At 39.4% G+C, this 20,007-nt stretch overlaps 2 protein-coding genes across 3 annotated transcripts; both read left to right on the top strand.

Annotated features, from left to right (window-relative positions):
* The first annotated feature begins 53 nt into the window (after positions 1-53).
* zgc:110269 (probable flap endonuclease 1 homolog) lies at positions 54-9,859 on the top strand. Its single transcript, XM_023295042.3, has 10 exons — positions 54-291; positions 4,216-4,282; positions 4,640-4,742; positions 4,995-5,111; positions 5,208-5,344; positions 6,770-6,830; positions 7,918-8,049; positions 8,139-8,284; positions 8,396-8,540; positions 8,782-9,859. The coding sequence occupies exons 1-10, from the start codon at positions 210-212 to the stop codon at positions 8,836-8,838; spliced, it is 1,047 nt and encodes a 348-aa protein (XP_023150810.2). The 5' UTR covers positions 54-209; the 3' UTR covers positions 8,839-9,859.
* A 725-nt stretch (positions 9,860-10,584) lies between these two features.
* On the top strand, positions 10,585-19,871 carry agfg1b (ArfGAP with FG repeats 1b). Of its 2 annotated transcripts, XM_023295029.3 has the most exons (12): positions 10,585-10,927; positions 13,740-13,833; positions 14,120-14,235; positions 14,817-14,955; positions 15,055-15,211; positions 15,337-15,444; positions 16,462-16,612; positions 16,864-16,943; positions 17,054-17,146; positions 17,366-17,524; positions 18,081-18,175; positions 18,342-19,871. In XM_023295029.3, exons 1-12 carry the CDS (start codon positions 10,761-10,763, stop codon positions 18,399-18,401), a joined length of 1,419 nt encoding a protein of 472 aa, XP_023150797.1. In that variant the 5' UTR covers positions 10,585-10,760; the 3' UTR covers positions 18,402-19,871. The 2 variants fall into 2 exon arrangements, with proteins under 2 accessions (XP_023150797.1, XP_023150798.1); XM_023295030.3 differs by lacking the exon at positions 15,337-15,444.
* The last annotated feature ends 136 nt before the right edge of the window (positions 19,872-20,007 follow it).

Below are 20,007 nucleotides of genomic sequence, written 5' to 3'. Positions count from 1 at the left end.
TGCTCCATCAGCTCATCTGCAGCGCCAGGGCGATGATGTAGGGCTTTAAACTGGGCGTCGTTATAGAAAAATATCATTTAATCTCGCTTTAGTCCGTGTCTTCACAGCATAGGATCCTCCACAGATCATTTAGTGAAACGATCTAACGCTGTTTTCTGCCCTCGTCTTCTGCTTAAAGTAATAAACAGGTAGTCGGTGGAGCTGGCACAATGGGGATCACTAAACTGGCAGAATTAATACGCTCAGATGCTCCTGATGCTGTTTCTTACAAGGAAATCGGTGACTACACAGGTAAACACACCTGATCATTCATCACTTTCCGGGTTTTCTGTGGTAAACAATGGTTGCTGTTAGCCGCTAGCGTTAGCATGGTAGTTACGTAAAGTTGGCAAGATATTCACAGATTCGGACTTCCGGCCTCAATAACTCATGGGATATACGTTGTAAAAACATAAACAATGCCTCTTTCAAATCGTTGTAAGCTAGACAATGTGCTACGAGGCCAGTTTTATCAAAAGTCGCTGTCTTTCAAGCTGCAGAAATAACATTGGTGTCTATGAGCAGCCGGCTGTGCAACGAGTGAACAGGGACCGTCTGCAAATAGCAAAACCGCTGCAACAGCGAAGAGAGGCACTACACAAATATTCAATTACTTAACTTTTATACACTGTAGCGTCACCAAATTTACTGGAGCCATCAATTGTCTCCTGCTGGTCATACTACAAGTCTTGGTTTGATACTAAATACAAAATCTGAATGTTAAGGAATTTTCATTATTTAATTATTATTTTATTAGTCATAAAATTCAATAACTTCACTGTTATATACTGTAGTGTCACCACATTTACTGCAGCCATCAATTGGGTCTTGCTGATCATACTACAACTCTTGGTTTGATGCTAAATACAAAATCTGAATTTTAAGGAATTTTTATTATTTTATTATTATTTTATTAGTCATAAAATTCAATAACTTCACTCTTATATACTGTAGTGTCACCAAATTTACTGCAGCCATCAATTGTCTCCTGCTGGTCATACTACAACTCTTGGTTTGATGCTAAATAAAAAAATCTGAATTTTAAGGAATTTTTATTATTTTATTATTATTTTATTAGTCATAAAATTCAGTAACTTCACTCTTATATACTGTAGTATCACCAAAATCACTGGAGCCTTCAATTATCTCCTGCTGGTCATACTACAACTCTTGGTGTGATATTAAGTACAAAAGTTGAATGTTAAATAATTTTTATTCGTAATAAAATTCATTAACTTCACTCTTATGTACTGTAGTGTCACCAAACTCGCTGATGCCATTAGTTGTCTCCTGACTGTCATAGTACAACCCTTGGTTTGATATTAAATACAAAATCTGAATTTTAAGGAATTTTTATTGGTAATAAAATTCAATAACTTCACTCTTATACATTGTATTGTCACCAAAATCAGTGGAGCCATGAAATGACTCCTACTGCTCATACTACAACTCTTGGTTTGATATAAAAACATTCTTTCATAATTTTAATGACTTTTATTATTATTTTATTAGTAATTCAATTCAATAACTTCACTCTTATGTACTGTAGTGTCATCAAATTCACTGGAGCCATCAGTTGGCTCCTGATTGTCATACTGCAAGTCTTGGTTTGGTAATAAATCAAAAATCTGAATTTTAAGGAATTTTTTATTAGTAATGAAATTGTTGTTATATTTCTCAAATATTTTTTGTTGTAACAGATAAAAGTGCTCATCCATTGTTTGGGTAGATTGTGCAACATTAATCACCAAAAGTAACTGAATTTTAATGATTTGGGTTGTTTCTTGCCATGTGAAGATGTGCACACTATTTAGTGTGCAGCTTGTGTGTGAAGTTTAAGGATTATGAGTAAATTAGCTTTGATGGCTCTTCTCTTGATGTATGTGGTGCTATATTTTTAGATCCACAGTGCACCTGTTTGTCCAAATACATGATACTGAATAGTAATGGAACTTGGAATCCTCACCAAAGACAGATCAGATAACACCAATATACCAAACTAAACTGTTTAGACTGTCTCCTCAAGTACTGATGATTGGAAAGAAAGACAATAAGATGCCTTCTTACAAGGCTGCAGCGTTAACTGATTCATTTAAACCATGATGTTAAACCACTAATAATATTTTCCAAGTTAAGGACTGTATGGACAATACTTGGAAGAAAAAACCTGAAGGTATGATCAGTAGGACCTTTTGATGGTTGGATTGAGTTTATTTTTTCTGCAGTGTTTAAGAGTGAAGTGATTGAATTTTATTGACTATAAAAAATTCCTTAAAATTCAGATTTTTGATTTATTACCAAACCAAGACTTGTAGTATGACAATCAGGAGCCAACTGATGGCTCCAGTGAATTTGATGACACTACAGTACATAAGAGTGAAGTTATTGAATTGAATTACTAATAAAATAATAATAAAATTCATTAAAATTATGAAAGAATGTTTTTATATCAAACCAAGAGTTGTAGTATGAGCAGTAGGAGTCATTTCATGGCTCCACTGATTTTGGTGACAATACAATGTATAAGAGTGAAGTTATTGAATTTTATTACCAATAAAAATTCCTTAAAATTCAGATTTTGTGTTTAATATCAAACCAAGGGTTGTACTATGACAGTCAGGAGACAACTAATGGCATCAGCGAGTTTGGTGACACTACAGTACATAAGAGTGAAGTTAATGAATTTTATTACGAATAAAAAATATTTTTATTTATTATTTATTTTATTATTTTTATTTTTAATTTTATGACTAATAAAATAATAATAAAATAATAAAAATTCCTTAAAATTCAGATTTTGTATTTAGTATCAAATCAAGAGTTGTAGTATGACCAGCAGGAGACAATTGATGGCTCCAGTAAATTTGGTGACGCTACAGTGCATAAGAGTGAAGTTATTGAATTTTATGACTAATAAAATAATAAGACAATAATGAAAATTCCTTAAAATTCAGATTTTGTATTTAGCATCAAACCAAGACTTGTAGTATGACCAGCAGGAGACAATTGATGGCTCCAGTAAATTTGGTGACACTACAGTGTATAAAAGTTAAGTAATTGAATATTTGTGTAGTGCCTCTCTTCGCTGTTGCAGCGGTTTTGCTATTTGCAGACGGTCCTTGTTCACTCGTTGCACAGCCGGCTGCTCATAGACATCAATGTTATTTCTGCAGCTTGAAAGACAGCGACTTTTGATAAAACTGGCCTTGTAGCGCATTGCCTAGCTTACAACGATTTGAAAGAGGCATTGTTTATGTTTTTACAACGTATATCCCATGAGTTATTGAGGCCGGAAGTCCGAATCTGTGAATATCTTGCCAACTTTACCTAACTTAGCATGGTCACCTGACTGCTAGCTTAGCCAATTCGGAAGTTATTCAATTATGGCACCTGACATAACAAAAACCTATTTAAACGTATAAATACCACAATGCAGCCATTACTGTTATATTTATCCAAGTATTTTGAGGTAGGTGCTTGTAACGTACTCGAATACTTTGATTTCCTGGCACTTTGTGTTTTTAAATAACTTGCTAACCAGGTAGCATCGCAGTTCAGAGCAACGAGCTGTACTTTATAAAGATTTAATATTTAAAACACGGTTAGAGTGACAGAATAACTGCTGTCACTGCTTTTACTTGAGGTGATGGATGCATATCCACGTCGGCTCTTTAAATATTCAAGTTCATCAATAAAACAGTTACTTAATGTTATCTCATACTTGTAACTACATAAAGCTGTTAAGGTGAATAACACAGTGTTCAAGGTTACCTGGTCCAGCCCTGTTAACAGCTGAAAAGAGTTAAAGAACACTTAAAGCATGCAAATCTACATTAAAGACCACATATCAATACTGCTAGGAACATTTTTTGAAGATCCATGGTCTTTTGAAGTGAATAACTTTCACTGAAACTTACAGTTCTGACGAAAAGTTAGACAACAAGACAGCAACAGAGTTAGTATGAAATAAATATAAAATCTAAAGTCCTGATAAATATAACTCTAACGAATCTAAATCGGTTCCTAATACTGCAGATCTATTTAGGAAAATCATTTGAATGAATGCAGTCAGTTAACTTTGACCACTGGGCAAGAGTCCATTTGATCCACAAGTCATCACTGACCAAAGTGAAGTTGTACTATTTTGCTTTCATGCTGCTGTTTGAACCTCCACAGGAAAAGTAATCGCACTGGACACCTCTATTGTTGTGAACCAGTTCCGTGCAGCAACGCCTTTACTGAGGTGAGCTCTTTGATGAATAATGGCCCCTTCTGTCTTGGAGCAAAACCAGATGTGCACATGTTTCCTCCAACTACATAAATATGTGTATGATTGATGCATTCTGTAAACCCAGTACATTGAATATCCAGAACTGCACTTGTATGACAGAAGCCGTCAAACAATATAACCCTGTTGAATATGATTGTCAGTGTAATGCAACACCTCCCCAGTTAACGCTATCCAACACAAAACCACCACAACCCGCAGCCATTAAGGTGAACAAAGACCTCTGAGACACAGTCTTTGCATGACATGTGTAACAACAGGTTTCTGTTCTTCAGTGTATTTGTGTGAAACGTCCTGGTTTCTTCTCTCCAGTCCCCTGACAGGCCTCTTTTTTCGCACGCTCACCTTCTTGGAACATGACATAAAACCAGTCTTTGTGTTTGATGGAAAGCCTCCCAGGGAAAAGACACCAGCTGTAAGTGATGCTTCACGTCTGAATCTTTTGACTCAACTTGACACTGAACACTTCCTCCTGGTGTGTGTAAGACAGTCATGGATCAGAGAGAGGCTACGTCCTTACCTCATAGTAGTAGAACTGGTCTCATTACTTTTGTTGACTGCAGAAAAAAATGTAAACAAGGAAGTGCATTTAAAGAACCACATGATAGAGACAGCAGACAGCTGATACAGATGACTCCTGCTGATGGAAGCTTGTTCTTTTCTGCAGCTGAAGAAGCGAGCTGCGGCAGCTGGTTGGAATTCTTTCAACCGAACAGGAATAGCATCGTCCCAGACCAGAGATTGTCTTCAGCTATTGAAGCATCTGGGCGTTCCTGTCATCCAGGTACAACCTCCTAAACATTAAATAGATATTGAATATTTTCCCCTCACCATCTCTTCCAACTTCCCTCACTTAATGGATTTGATTTTTATCTCCCAGGCTCCAGGGGACGCTGAGGCGCTGTGTGCACACCTGGTGAGAGAGGGGACTGTGGACGCTGTGGCATCAGAGGACATGGACACGCTGCCGTTTGGAGCCAGTGCTGTTATTCGGCAGCTGAATGCCAAAAGGGACAGGTAGGAAATGTGCAATTCATGTGTTGCTCAGTTTATTTTACATTTAATACATTAGATAGATAGATAGATAGATAGATAGATAGATAGATAGATAGATAGATAGATAGATAGATAGATAGATAGATAGATAGATAGATAGATAGATACTTTATTAATCCCAAAGGAAATTCAAGTGTTCAACAGCTTACATACAGTAACAAAAATAACAAAAAGACAAAACAGGCACATTAGTAGTAACCTCTTAGCTGCTAGCGTTTGCATTGTCACCTGACTGCTAGCTTAGCCAATTTGAAGTTATTAAACTATGCGACCTGACATAACAAAAAAACCTCTTTAAAAGTATTAATACCACCTAAATGTAGAATTAACAACAAGTGCAGCCACCACAGTTATATTTGTCCAAGTATTTTGAGGTAGGTGCTTGTAACGTACTCGAATACTTTGATTCCCTGGTACTTTGTATTTTAAATAACTTGCTAACCAAGTAGTAGCATTGACATTAAAGGTTAGTATATACACTGAAAAACTTGCTGGACAATACTATAAAAAATCCATTTCTAATCTTAAAATCTATAGAAATACTAAATGTAATTAAAATTCAATATATAGTATTTGCCCACTTCAAGGCACAGTGATTTAAAGTGGTTTAAAGTGACTTTGACAGGTAGTAAGACAGCAGTTGTATCAGACTACATAAGGTGCATTAGACATTAGGCAATGTACCTTGATTCTGGTTTGTCAGCATTTCCATATTCTACCATAATACATTAACTGACACTTGTTACATGCTTGAGAGAGTTTTGTCATCATGATTAAAGTTCATCAAAAAATCAAAGACTTTGGAAAACGGCATTGGATTTAGGGCTGGTGTCAGTAGAAAAATCAACACACACTCTCATGTCCTTCATACACGTGTTAAGGTGCAAATGCTGATGCCTGATCAGTACTTCCGACAAAAGGTAATTAGGAGTTGGTAGTGATCTTGTCGTATTTATAGTAGATGAGGTTAGGAATCCCATCCTCACAGCATGACCTGTTATCTGGTGGCTCGCCACAGAACTATTTTAAGCCACAACAGTTCTCAGAAGAAAAGAGGCGCAAATGTAGATCTTATTTTGTCTAGCAGATCACAGCAGCGACATGCTGGACCAACATGAGCTGCATGCAGTCCTTGAGCAAATAGTTTATGAATGAGATCATATGTAATGGAAGCTAAACATGCAGATGGGCTATGCTTAGTTTTCTCAGATACAACTACTAAATACATTGTGAATAATGAACACACAGGTCAGAATGTCCCTGATAGACCAGCTGGAGGACTTAATTCTACTTTATCCACAAAAGTCCAATATATTGCTGAAACTGGAGAAGGCACTGGGAGATTTCTACGTTGATCTAATGTTGATTTTGTGTTCTTTTTCTCAGCGAAGTCACTGAATATTCTTTACCCAAGTTGTTAGAGAAACTCCAAATTAATCAGGAGGAGGTATGAATGAAAATTTCATTAAAGCATCTTTGAAAGCTGCATTGTATAAGGGTGTGTGACAAATTAAAGGAAAACCATGCTTAAAAGAGAGGAGAAACCAAAAATCCAATACAGTTAAACAATGTCCAATCATGCTGTCTGTATAAACATGCTGAGCAGTTGATTCTGATCTTGTATCAAAATTGTAAAATCTGAGTGAATTTGAAAGATGGTTCACCGCTGGCGCACAGATGGCAGGAGCTTCAGTCACAAAAACTGCTCAATTGACTGGTGTTTCAACAGGAACAGTAACTAAAGTGACACCTGCATTTAGATCTGTGGGATAATTGTGTTTGACACATTAATGACCATGCATTAGTACGATATATAAAGAAAAAGAAGAGCTATTCATTGTAGGACGTGATCAGACTGTCAGCAAGAAGATTCTCTCCACAATTACAAAGAGACGGAGATTATAGTAGTGTTGCAGTGCATAAACCTGTCATTTCAGTGATAGATGCACATTTGAGAGTTCAGTGGTGCAGAAACAACAGAGATTTGGTAAAAAAGGGATATCGTCATATCTCACCATATCTCACCATAGCCTGCAGGCCTGAAGGCTTGACACCTACTATAAGGGGACCCAGTGACGCTGTTATACTCTGGGAGGCATTTTGCTGGATCCACTTGTCTATATAGAGGGAAGGGTCACTGCAAATCAATGAAACACTTCTGTCCTGATGGAAATGGTTCAGTACCTCCATACGTAGGGCACAAGGGGTCATTTAATGGTTTGATAAAAATGATGTGAATTAACTGGCGTAGCCTTTGTAGTCACCAAATTTCAAACCAGTTGAACACCTATGAGAGATTGTTGGAACAATATGCTCTCCACCGCCACCATCAAAACACTAAATGAGAGAATATATTTTCAGAGAAAGTCGTGGATCCCTCAAATAAGGCTGTTCTGGGAGCACATTGGGACCCAACACCTTACCAAGATGCCTATTGTTGGTTTTTCCTTTAAATTGTCACCAGTCTATCAATATCACACTGCAGACAATACTTTATATTACTTTTACAGTCTCTTATTCTGTGTTTCTGCCAGTTTGTTGACCTGTGTATTTTGCTGGGCTGCGACTACTGTGAGAAGATACATGGTCTGGGTCCTAAGAAAGCTCTGAAACTGATCCAGAAGCACCGCACTATTGAAAATGTGGTTTTACACATCAACAGAGAGGTAAATGGACAACCAGTGGAGTCTGGTGTCCTGTCTCTACACTCTATTACTATAATATCTAATCAGACCATAATATCTGCTGCCCTCAGACCCATCCTGTACCTGATCTTTGGAAGTACAAAGAAGCAAGAAAGATATTCTTGGACGGACCACAAACCCCGACTCCTGAGCTCATCTGGACTGAACCAGATGAAGAAGCGGTGGTTGAGTTCCTCTGTCACACCAAACGCGTCAAGTACGTACTCATGTTCTTCCATAGGCCCAACTGATTTCACAGGTTTCTGTAAAATATTGAAATTATAACAATTTTAAACTTTATTCACGTTGATTTTTTTTTATTTTTTAGGGAGGAGAGGATCCGTAATCGAATGAAGACATTCCGTACGTTGCGGGAAAACAGGCGGGAGGAGAGGGAAAACGAGAAGACAGCAGGACGTAGTAAACAGACTTGCATGAAGGACTTCTTTAGAGTGACCAGGAAAAGAGAACAGGTGAAAATTGCAAAATCCTTTTCAAATAATTGAATAAGTGAATTGAATAGCTTGAGAACTTTATTAATTGGTTGAAAACGTTTAATGATGAAATTAACCACCTCTGAAATGCTAGGGTCAATCTTAGACTCAGTTCAACCATCATAAAGCCTTGAAAATGTGATCTTACATAGAAATTTCTGTGGTTTTGAATCTGCTGTGTTGATTTGTCTGAACATTTTGTATCTGTCTTTTCCTCCAGACTATGGAAACTGCAGACTCTTTAAGTGTCAACAAAAAGAGGCCAAAGTCAAAATAACCCTGACACCATTTCTGCCTCATTCAACAAAAGAAGGGAGTTGTTTTTATCGGGGTCGACCAAAATGTTGTTGTTTTTTTCAGGACCAATACAGATTGTTAGTAATCAAGGAGACTGATAACAGATATTTGTAAACAATGTGCATAATGAGTAAAATTATTATAGAGAAAGAATTGGTTAAAAACACATATACAATTTTGTATATGGTTATGAATTAACATCTGGATTTTATCTGCCTTACAGTCTAAGTATTTCAAAACATCATGTACCAGTTTATCTGTTCAATTTGTGATTCCAGTCTTGGATCTGTGCCATAAAGCTGTTTTTACGACGCCATTATGCAACACTCTTGTGCTAAAAGTCTAGACTTTTTGCCTGTCTTTTGACTGAATGATTTTCCAGTCATTTTATTTTCTCTTCTGCACGATTAAGAATGTAGAAATTTCTGCATTTTCATCTGCTTTACACGTTGGATAATGGTTTTACAGTTGCAGAACACTGATATTCATCAAGTTCCTTTTAGTTTTTCACTCAAGAAACCCAGACAGGCATCTTTAAAACACTGATTTCAAGTCTTTGTCCATAGATATGAGCGACAATACTATAATCTTGTCTGAACAGTTTGGTGCGCAACAATGCAAATCACTGAGCGCTTCTTCAGTGCATCCAGCAGTTTCCTGAAAAGAGAAGCAGAGCAGGAGGTGGATGGCCATGAAAGAGAACAGTGTGACCAGTGTCTGGGAGGCCAAAACTGGAGACAGGGGACGTCTCATTGCTAGATATTCAATGAGCACCTGCTGTGCAAAGACTGCCAAGGCTGAAACCAAAGACTTGAATTTAAAACATGCACAGAAGTGGAGTAATGTCTTTTAAGAGATGCAAGATGTTTAAATCCATATCTGAAATGTTACTTTATTTTGAAGAAAAAAATGTAAATGCATTATATACATTGTATGTTCTGCTTTTCGATGTATAATGATGTTTTTCTTTTTTAATTAAAATAGTGTTTGGGTGTATGTGATGTTTTAGATGCAAGCTGTATTTTATTATACAGGGTGTCCATAAAATCTCTTTACAATTTGAAGAATTTATTACAAAGGCAGTTGATAAGATATCTTAATTTGTTTTTTAGTAATCAGTGTTTATTAAAGTTTGTAATCACGTTGAAATTATGTGTTTCAGGTATCCTGTTGGTGAAAGAGGTACTGTTAAATGAAACCCTAAATGGCTACTCCTCAGACCGGTGGATTGGAAGGGATGGGCCAATCCCTTGGCCACCACGTTCACCAGATATCACTCCCTTGGACGTCTTTCAGTGGCGTTATGTTAAAGATATCGTGTATCGAACAAAGCTACGGGACATTGCTGAAATGAAGCAAAAGATTTCTGATGCCATTGCCACCATTGATGAGGGTATGCTACAGCAAACATGGCAAGAAATTGAGTACTCTCTTGATGTGCTTCATGTAACTAATGGTGGCAATATAGAGGTGTATTAAATGAGGTAGAACCACTGATTACAATAAAACAAATGTGGTTAAGATATCTTATCAACTGCCTTTGTAATAAATTCTTCAAATTGTAAAGAGACTTTATGGACACCCTGTACTGTTTTCATATGTTTTATTGATGATTTCCAAAGAAGAGTGTAGGTTTTCTTTAAAATAGGAGGCGTATATTTCCTCATCGACAGATGGCGCTGTTGCCGGTTAGGCCGCTGAGTTTGTCACTTTCCCCGAGTCGAAGAAGTTTAGCCAGTCGCCCAGTCTCCCAGCTAGACCTCTCAGCAAGGTGTCTCCCCGGCTACCACCGCCGCCGCCTCCATCGCTGTCGTACGCGGCAAGTGATCCCTGAAGACACCCGCCCTGCCCCGGGTCCCAAACTTTTCCCTCCCCGGTGATACCAGCTGCTGTTTTTCGGCCATGGCGACGAGCGCGAAGCGAAAGCAGGAGGAGACTCATCTAAAGATGCTCCGGGAAATGACTAGCCTGCCCGCGAATAGGAAATGCTTCGACTGCGATCAACGCGGCCCGACCTATGTCAACATGACAGTGGGCTCCTTCGTCTGCACCACCTGCTCCGGGATCCTGTGAGTTTCCTTTCGGCTCCGAAGTGTTGTATTTACGTTTTGCGGGGGTCCATTGAGGCGCCGCTGTGGGTCCTGGACGTGTGCGGTCCGCAGCCCTGACTTGGCGGTACCGTTAGCTCGTTAGCTACAAGCCGGGACAGGTAACGCTACCTTCGGTTCAGCCCCAGAGGCCGCCGGGGTTTGGCTGGGGAGTGTCGGCAGGGCGGTTTGTTTACAGCAGTGTGATAAAATGTGTTGTTGTAGGTACATTGAGCTGGGTGTCTGAGCGGCTTTACTGCCTCTGTGCTCAAGGTTAGCACGGCTCATAAGTGTGGCTAATGTTTGAAAACAGCTCGTCTCATTGGGAACCTCCTCTAGTTGTTGAACTTTAACTGGACCTCCGACAAGATAAACACACAAACATTCCCAGATAACAGCAGCAGGGTGGGTCTCTGAACTTGGGAAGTAGGTGAAACACTGGGGCAGTGGGTCGTCCGTAGCTGCTGTGTGATGAAACCACTTCTCCTTCCTCAGAAAGTCAAAGCATTTAGTAATCAAAGCCAGGATTTAGGCAATAAAGCTGCAATCTGCTTCCTGTCCACACCCACTTTAGTTGTTGATATTGAGGCTTCTGCCAATGCTGCTCTCAGTAAGTTACAGGTGATTCCTATTAGTCACATACTCATGTAGTGTGGGAGTGAAATGCAAAGTTGACTGTCCCACAAGGTTGTACAATAACAAGAAGAGGTGGTGAAAAACATTACTAAATACACAGGAAAAGTCATAAATAGTGAGGAATACACGAATTGTGAAACTGTTTTCAGTAACTGTGAAGATTCTCAGTCATCCAGGTCATGGTAAACGTATTGTTGATTGTTTTCATTAAGGCGTGTCAAGCATACATACAGGCAGTATTGTAGGTGGATATGCAGTGCTTAGGATGGAGATAACCTCATCAAAATTTTAGATTCATATCATTAATAATATCAAAACATGTGTTAGTATTTTAAGTTGTATGGCTTTCTGTCTGTACCATTATTAAACTACACAGCATAAAGACAGGAGCACATCAGTAAGGGCACTTGAAATTCTTGAGTATAGACTTTGGAAAACACTGACTTTGCCATATTTTGTTTTTCTGCAGTGTATATTGTGATATAAAAAAATACAGGAATTTTCACCAGATGACTTGAATAGCTTTATTAGTGGTGGCTGATGTAAACGATGAAACAAGTTGGTCGCATTGCCTCGTCTAGTGGAAACAACTGCAGGATGCTGCTGACAGACATGCGTTTTTTTCTTCAACAATCATCCCTTCTGTGGTTGTAATATTTCTATATTTCAACTTTGCTTTTTAGTGTTTCCCTCCTGTTCGTTGCTCATTTTGCCATGCACTTGTGGAGGCTGCATGTTAGCCAAACCCTGTGTTGTGAATACATTTTTTAAGAAATGACTCTCTGTACTGAAGAGCTCTTAAATGAGCGTAAATTGTGTCACACAGACTTCTCTTGTAAATGAGTCACGGCAAATGAGAACCGTGTGAGCTTTCTTTTTGTGTCTGGCAACAACAAAAAAAGTTGTAGCAATGTGAGTATTGTGTATGCACACATTGCGATGTTGATGGTGAAACAATACTTTTAAAAAAAAAGCTTTTACCCTATTGGACCCGTTATATATTTAGATTTTAGTGATCCTATCGCATCGTTTTAACAAGGATCAACAAAGAGTGACAGATGTCAAACTGAGTACAAACAACATGATATCAAATTTTACATGAATATTCACTTTCTTGAAGTCGGCATCAGTCTATTTACTGAAGTCTGTATCAGCTTTGGATGTCTAGACACCAGGATTTTTCATGATTTCATTTAAAAAGTTTTCCAGATCAGCTCAGTTTTTCGTTGAGATTATGTCTTTATTAAGACACTTTTAGTACCCCGTCTCCCTGGCGTGTCTCTTGCACACATCGTCACAGATTGACAACTTACTTATTTTCATGTTTAACTTTACTGTGCTTCTTCTGTATCTTCTTGTATGTCTCTGCTCTGTTGACAATAGTTGTTTATAAAGCTCTTAGCTTTTGCCAGAGGACACAAACTGTTGTACCTTTCATTTATTAATGTGTTAAACATATCAGCTGTTACACCTTGATTACATACAGGTGATTTAAACTAGGGTTTAAATGTCATACTTCCAGCAGGATTTGTGTGTGTTACAGATTTTATATACTTACTTCTATTACTACACAATTAATTATTTAGTGTTTTATAGCACTACTTATTCTAGATGGATTTTTTTTCTTATCATGGATCTGTAAGTATGTAGTTGCGAATTCATTTTGGAAATTTTTCATTGTGATTTGATATTTTTAAAGCGATAAATCCTGAAAAAAGCTGTTTAGGTCTGTAAGTTTTATTGACAGTATGAATATATAAAGATATTTTCTGCTACAAGTCCTTGGTCATGTCTTATCAGACTTGAGTCAATTCGAAGTCGTAAATATTTCTGATTTAACCCATGGCTTTAATTTGATGTTAGGTTTGCAGTTACAAGCCTTAAGATTTAAATTGTAAACATTGTGACCGTGGAGGATGCTTCCCTGTGATTGTTTGTTGTTCTGTATTTTAGAAATGTGTGTCAAATGTCATATTATTGTCATATATGTCGCTCCATATGCCAAACTTTACGTTCTCATGGATGCCTTCACACTGAAAAGAAAATGCAACTTCTGTGTTTTGGTTTGGGTTTTTGTTTGCTAGTTTCATGCTACCTAAACAGCACTGAGTCCTGCTTCTCTTGTTCTTTAGCTAACATATACCTCCTCCACCCACAGGCGAGGACTGAATCCCCCACACAGAGTGAAGTCCATCTCTATGACCACATTCACACAGCAGGAAATAGAGTTCCTACAGAAACACAGCAATGAGGTATCATGCACACACTGTACAACGAAAGCTCAGCACTGCATTTCACATTGTTCACTGTTGTGTCCTTTGCTGTGGCTTGATTTAATAGTAGCATCAGGCTATTTCTTTTAGTTCTGCTTAGTCAGCTTATTGGCATTCCTTTCTCTCCACTTTTTCTCCCATTGCTCGCCGTCCCTTCCCCCCTTCCCTTTACTTTCTCTCACCTCTCTCTCTCCCGACTCTGCCACCACCCCCACCCCGATGCTCTCCTTACCTCCCACTCTCCTCATTCCTGTGCCCCCTGTAGGTCTGTAAACACATCTGGTTGGGCCTCTATGACGACAGGACATCAGTTGTTCCAGATTTCCGAGAACCACAGAAAGTAAAAGAGTTCCTCCAGGAAAAATACGAAAAGAAAAGATGGTAACATCAACCTATTTTTCTTCTGTGTTTGATAATAGTTGAAAGAGTAAAACCTGGTGTTTTGCACCCTGTGGATACACATTGCCTAAAGGAATAAATGGTTGTATAAAAACATGTTTTTACATGGTTGCAAACTTTACATAATGTTGTTGAACAGGTAGTAAGTACTCCTTAGTGCAAAGACCTTCTGCAGATCACTGAGTAATGCTTGCTTACTTCTATCAGCTGTGATGGAAAGAAAAAGGTGCTGAGAGTTAAGTGCTATCTTTGCCAAAAACCATTGTGCAGTTATGGACTTGGTTAACCATATGTTTTAGTTTGATAGCACACGTCACTGTCCAAGACATTTTTTTTATGTCAACGTGTCATTTTCCGGGTTTTGCTGCAGAGTTTGTGGGGGGGGGAAAGCACAAATGTCAGACACTCCTGGAGTTTTTAGAAAGGCTCAGTTGAATCAGATGAAAATGTTCCCCTAAAGTAATGAACTAAATAAAAATTTTCGCAACCTTATCAGTAACTGTATCTGTCAGGACTAAGTGCGTTTGTACGTTTGTGTTGTTGCTCTTTCCTTGAATGCCCAGGTATGTTCCTCCCGACCAGGCACGAGCAGTAGCAAGCGTCCAGGCCTCTGTGTCCGGCTCCTCAGCGAGCAGCACCGGCAGCACCCCAGAAGTCCAACCCCTCAAAACCCTGCAGCTCAACAAGACCCCACTGCGCCAGGTAAGAGAAATGCACGCCGAGCCCCATTCAATCCACAAAATATCCCCTTAGACTCTTTTTCATTGTTTTAAATTCCTCTTTCTTGCTGCTGCCACCCAGTCTCCAGGGCTAGGCCGTTCCCAGGCTCACAGTGCTGCCCAGGAGAAGAAGTTCGACTTGCTCTCAGATCTGGGAGGAGACATCTTTGCTGCTCCACCCACTCAAACTGCCAGTTCTACCAACTTTGCCAACTTTGCACATTTTCCCAGCCAGTCAGGTAAGATTCCTTTCAAGCATCCCAAAAGGTCAAATAGTTTGTCTTGTTGTTACCTCACACATTTCCCCTGCCATTTCGTTTTATTTCCACATTCACTGTCTTAATTTTTCCTTGTGTGACTGCAGCACCTCAGGGTAATTCAAATACCAACTTTGCCAACTTTGAGGCATTTGGAAACACTGCAATTCCATCCCATCTGAGCACGTCACCTCCCTCAAAGTCCTTTTCATCAGGTACCACCCTCCCCACCAGTGTCTTTCCTCCATCATATCCATACATACTCACCCTCACCTCACTGTTATTTTATAAAAATTCATTTTACTCTGTCCACAAGTGGTGTAACAGGCTGTGGCTCCAGAATCCGTGATCTGTACAGATCACGTTTCACTCCACATGTGAGCCGTAGGTTAAATGCAAAGTTTAACCATCTTAGTGTAAAACATAATTTTACTGCTGCTGTTACGTTTTAAGATAACTACAAAGACACCCTGAGAGCACAGTTTTCCACCAACACCAGTATCTTGTCTTGCAAATTTAAAGGAAGATCTGCAATAAATTGTAACTGGCCCCGCTCTACCTCTCCACTAAATTTCATGAGAGTAGGTCTGGTGTTTTTTTGCAAAATCGTGGTTACAGGCAAACAAATGACGCTGAAAACATAGTTCATACTCGGGGAGGAATAATTTCCTGAATGTTGATGTAGTGTTGCCGTGATGAGCTGCACAGCAGATGTGTGGTCAGATGAATGTGGCATGCAGACAGCAGTTGACAGTGACTGTCTTGTCTGCTCTCTCTCTATTTAAATTAATTATTTATTTCTGATAAACTGATTCGATCCCCGACTCTAACGCTGTGATACAGTTCAAGCTGTGAGTGTTGTGACCCGTTGCAGTCCTACTATACACTGAGCCGCCCTTTATCTCTCCAGCAAAGGATTCTCTGGTCACCACTACTGTTGTTGCTAAGCAACCATAGAAACTTTGTGGAAGCACGTTTCTCTTGGATAAGATTTTAAAGGCTTTTAAAGTCATGCTCAGCACAGTGAGCACTAATTTCTGGCCCATTAGAAGAGCCATGAACTCATCAGTGCATCTTTTTACTCTGAATTAATCGGAGACAGTCATCTGAATAGGGCCTGTGAGGGCGGGGGGGGGGACCCCCAGTGGGCATTTTAAGTATTTGGGTGTGCCTGTGTATGCATGTGGCCATTGATGTTTGAATAGCTTTTTTTCCCAAATATTTGTTTAAAGGGGGAGGAGTGCCAATTCCGTCAATGTCTAGTGCCGTCGCTGCCCAGTCTCAGACGGGGAGCTGCACAGAGGACCGCTATGCTGCTCTGGCTGAGCTGGACAACGAGCTCAGCTCCTCTGCTTCTGCCTCGACAGGACCCAGTGTACAAGGGTGAGACACTGGCAGACACACATACTGCAAACAGTTCATTTCCTACACTTAGTCCTTCTGCAAACGTGCATGAATACTCTGAAGACAACATGAGTTAGATGAATGAAGTGTTCAGTGTGTGCTGAATAATGTTCCTGTCATGGTGATGAGCACATGATGTCTGTGAAAACATGTACGTTATATGGGTTGATTAATGCCTGTCGTGTTCTGCGTGTGCTTAAAAACATTCTATCACATCATTTTCTTTCCAGGAACCTGTTTGGACCGGTGCTCGGTTCATCACCAGCTCAGAATCCACCTGTGTTACCCAGCATGCAACCTGGCTTTGGAGGTGGCCGTAGTGATTACTGCTACACTGATGCATACATAACTAAAATACAATGTGGTACATTGCTTTTTTAAATTTTTATAAGACTCATTTTGTGAATTTCTTCCATGTAGCGGTCCCATCCACAAACCCTTTTGTTGCTGCAGCCATTCCCCCAGACATGGCCACCAACCCTTTTCAGACCAACGGCAGAGCTCCAGCTGCAGGTGTGTGTGCTCTTAAAGTTCAATGTACTTCATCATTTTTTACTTAGACATCTGTGTTACTTTGATGTAACCCAGTTACATTGTCAGTAGTTTTGTGATTTTTTTCCTAAGTGTCTAGAATTTACTCCTCCTTGTGTGTGTGTGTGTGTGTGTGTGTGTTTGTGTGTTGTGGGTATGTGTGTACGTTCACTGCACACACATGCCGTGTGTGTCTCGTAGCCTCGTTTGGTACTGGCTCTATGAGCATGCCTGCCGGCTTTGGGAATGCGTCTTCCTTCTGCCTCCCGACCAGTTTCAGCGGAAACTTCCAGCAGCAATTCCCCGGCCAGGCCCCCATCCCTTACTCTCAGCCTGGGGCCTATCACCCTCAGTCTAATGGTTAGTGGCCTCCCACGTCCCTCCGTCTTCTTACCCTGTTGCACCTGTGCAGTACCTGTCAGTGATTTAGGGGCATCTGCTGCTTTTTTTCTGGCATCTATTATTAATTTTTCCTTATCTACACGATGGCCAATGCATTAAGAATTGAGTTGAAGCCGTCTCAAATTAAAGTGACTTCTCAGTGGCAGCTGCTGCACAGTGAGTAAAGGTTGCATTTAGGGTACAAAGCTTTAGGGTTCTGCTCTGGTCCGAAAACACAATGACAAATCACACATTAAGGCTCTGTTCTTACCTGAATGCAATCTGACATGCTGGGGCTTGGCTCTCATTGATTTTTTTTCTCCTCTTTGCAGTTGTAGTCCCTTACAATTTAAAAAATGAACTGTCATAATTTAAGTTGTAAAATGAATGTTTGTCTTTACCTTATCTTTATGGTGAGTTGATATAAATGTGGCAATGAAATAAAACAGAACTCCAAGCTCTTATTGCTCTTATCTCCACTGCTGGAGAGAGCACACTCAGTCTGTGTAAATCTTTTCCCCTTTATCGCCCAAAGGCCCTGCATTCCCAGTCTATGGCCAGAACAAGCCCTCGATCACACCGTTTGGGCAGCCAATGGCTGTCCCTGGCATGTCCAATAACCCATTCATGGTGAGCATACGTTGTCTTTTGTTTCCCAACTTTTTCAAGAGCTATGTCAGCGTAATATAAGATATAAAATGAATGATTTCACTAAAAGCTTATCCATTTATGACATTTAATTTAAAGGGATATATGTGTTTTCTTTGGTGTCTTAAATCTCAACTCCTTTTGTCAGGCAGGGGCTCCAGCTGGCTCATTCCCTTCAGGGGGCTCATCCACCAACCCTTTCCTGTAGCACAGCTCCCGGTCTTCGCCACCAGAGGGCAGCATGCAGCACATATTCAACACTGTTTCCGTCACTCAATTAGTGGCAGTACATTTCTTATAAAAAAAGACTTCTCTTTTTTTCCATAAAAAGTTTACAACACTATGAAGGAGTACAAAGGACTATATTGAAGACTAAGGGACTGTTAAGGGGGGAAATATGCAGTTTGGACTATATACAATACATTATATGCTTTTTATTTTTTGTTTATGACTGTAAGCTCTGTGCATATCACCATTTGTAATCACAACTAAGTACATGTTATGTATAACAAAGGACTGAAATAACAAGGGTGAGTATACACACACCTTGTGGAAAAAAACCACTACAAACTATCTACGTAGGTAAGGGTATACATTTTAAGATTATTAACAGGGTTCCATCCAAATCTGCAGTCTGTGGTTTGAAGCAGCCACAATGACAATGCAGTTGTTTCATTTGCAAAAGGGATTTCTTTTTGTTATTTTAAGCTTATTGCTACTATAGGGGCACTAAGAAGTTTCCTTTATTAACGTACAAATCCAGAGTGCTCTTCCTAAGAGACAAAAGTTGCCTATAACCGAAAACAACCAAACCCACATGTTTTTAGAGCCGGTGGATGGGACGCAGCACTGATCCTGGACTATTAGTCATCTGCTTAAGTATTGCCAATAGCTGTGAAACTGTGCAAACAAAATGGGCTCAATTTTGAAACCAAGTGCAGCTCTTTAAATATGAGACCAGCAGGGACTAGAGATGTTTTTAGCCCGACAGGTAAAGGGACAGACATGTCTGTTAGAGCACAAATGGAGGAGAGATGAGAAATGCGGGTGTTGAGATCATTATTTCTTAATCCCGCTATTTTGCTTAATCGATAAAACATTGGTAAAAGTGTTTCGTATACTCTAATAACCTCACTTCTGTGCAGAGATGTCAGAAGAGCATATTTCAGATATTCACTATATTTTATGAACATGGTAGAGACGAAAGGAAAGACTGTTAATGAAAGATTCAGGGTTGTGGCGGTGATCCAAATTGGTTTACCTCGAAACAGAGTAGTCCGTCACGTTGTTGTAGACTACGTGGCCTTTAGACAGGGAGCACAGGTTTACACCATCCTGTCTGGAAAAAACTTGCAACTTAAAATAATACACCTATTAGCGGTAAGTTATGTTGTATTTACCCTTGATGTCTGTCCTCTTCTTTGCCTTGTTATTGAAAAGCCTTTGAAGAGAAAAACAGAATGGGGAGAAACATTGACCCGGTTTGCTAAAAATAAGGCAAAGGAAACGAACATTAATTCAGGGATTGTTACATTAATGGATCCGCCTGGGACTCAATCGTGCCACCCATAACTAACAATGAATTTGACAATGTGTTTCTTGTCTTTACAAGAATAGGTAAGTAAATGTGTACATATATAAATATATGTATAAATAAATTAAATGATTTTTAACTACAGTTTGAGTTTGCTTAATGTCTGTTATAATAGGTCTATGTTCCTAAAACTGACTGGCACTAATACTGAAACTACAATTAATCCTGCCCTTAGCAATGTTGGAAACTTTCAGCAAGTAGGTTTTACTTACATCCTCAT

The sequence above is a fragment of the Amphiprion ocellaris genome, chromosome 10 (assembly GCF_022539595.1).
Source record: "Amphiprion ocellaris isolate individual 3 ecotype Okinawa chromosome 10, ASM2253959v1, whole genome shotgun sequence".
NCBI lineage: Eukaryota > Metazoa > Chordata > Actinopteri > Pomacentridae > Amphiprion > Amphiprion ocellaris.
Note: the sequence above shows the minus strand (reverse complement) of the source record. Positions and strands in the feature narration are given on the sequence as shown.

Bases quoted from the DNA above. Each gene is read 5' to 3' on its own strand.
- zgc:110269 (XM_023295042.3), top strand. From the start codon at position 210: ATGGGGATCACTAAACTGGCAGAATTAATACGCTCAGATGCTCCTGAT. The intron at 4,743-4,994 runs GTAAGTGATGCT...TCTTTTCTGCAG, and splicing joins CCAGGGAAAAGACACCAGCT to CTGAAGAAGCGAGCTGCGGC. The intron at 8,050-8,138 runs GTAAATGGACAA...TGCTGCCCTCAG, and splicing joins TTTTACACATCAACAGAGAG to ACCCATCCTGTACCTGATCT.
- agfg1b (XM_023295029.3), top strand. From the start codon at position 10,761: ATGGCGACGAGCGCGAAGCGAAAGCAGGAGGAGACTCATCTAAAGATG. The intron at 16,613-16,863 runs GTGAGACACTGG...TTTTCTTTCCAG, and splicing joins ACAGGACCCAGTGTACAAGG to GAACCTGTTTGGACCGGTGC. The intron at 18,176-18,341 runs GTGAGCATACGT...TCCTTTTGTCAG, and splicing joins TGTCCAATAACCCATTCATG to GCAGGGGCTCCAGCTGGCTC.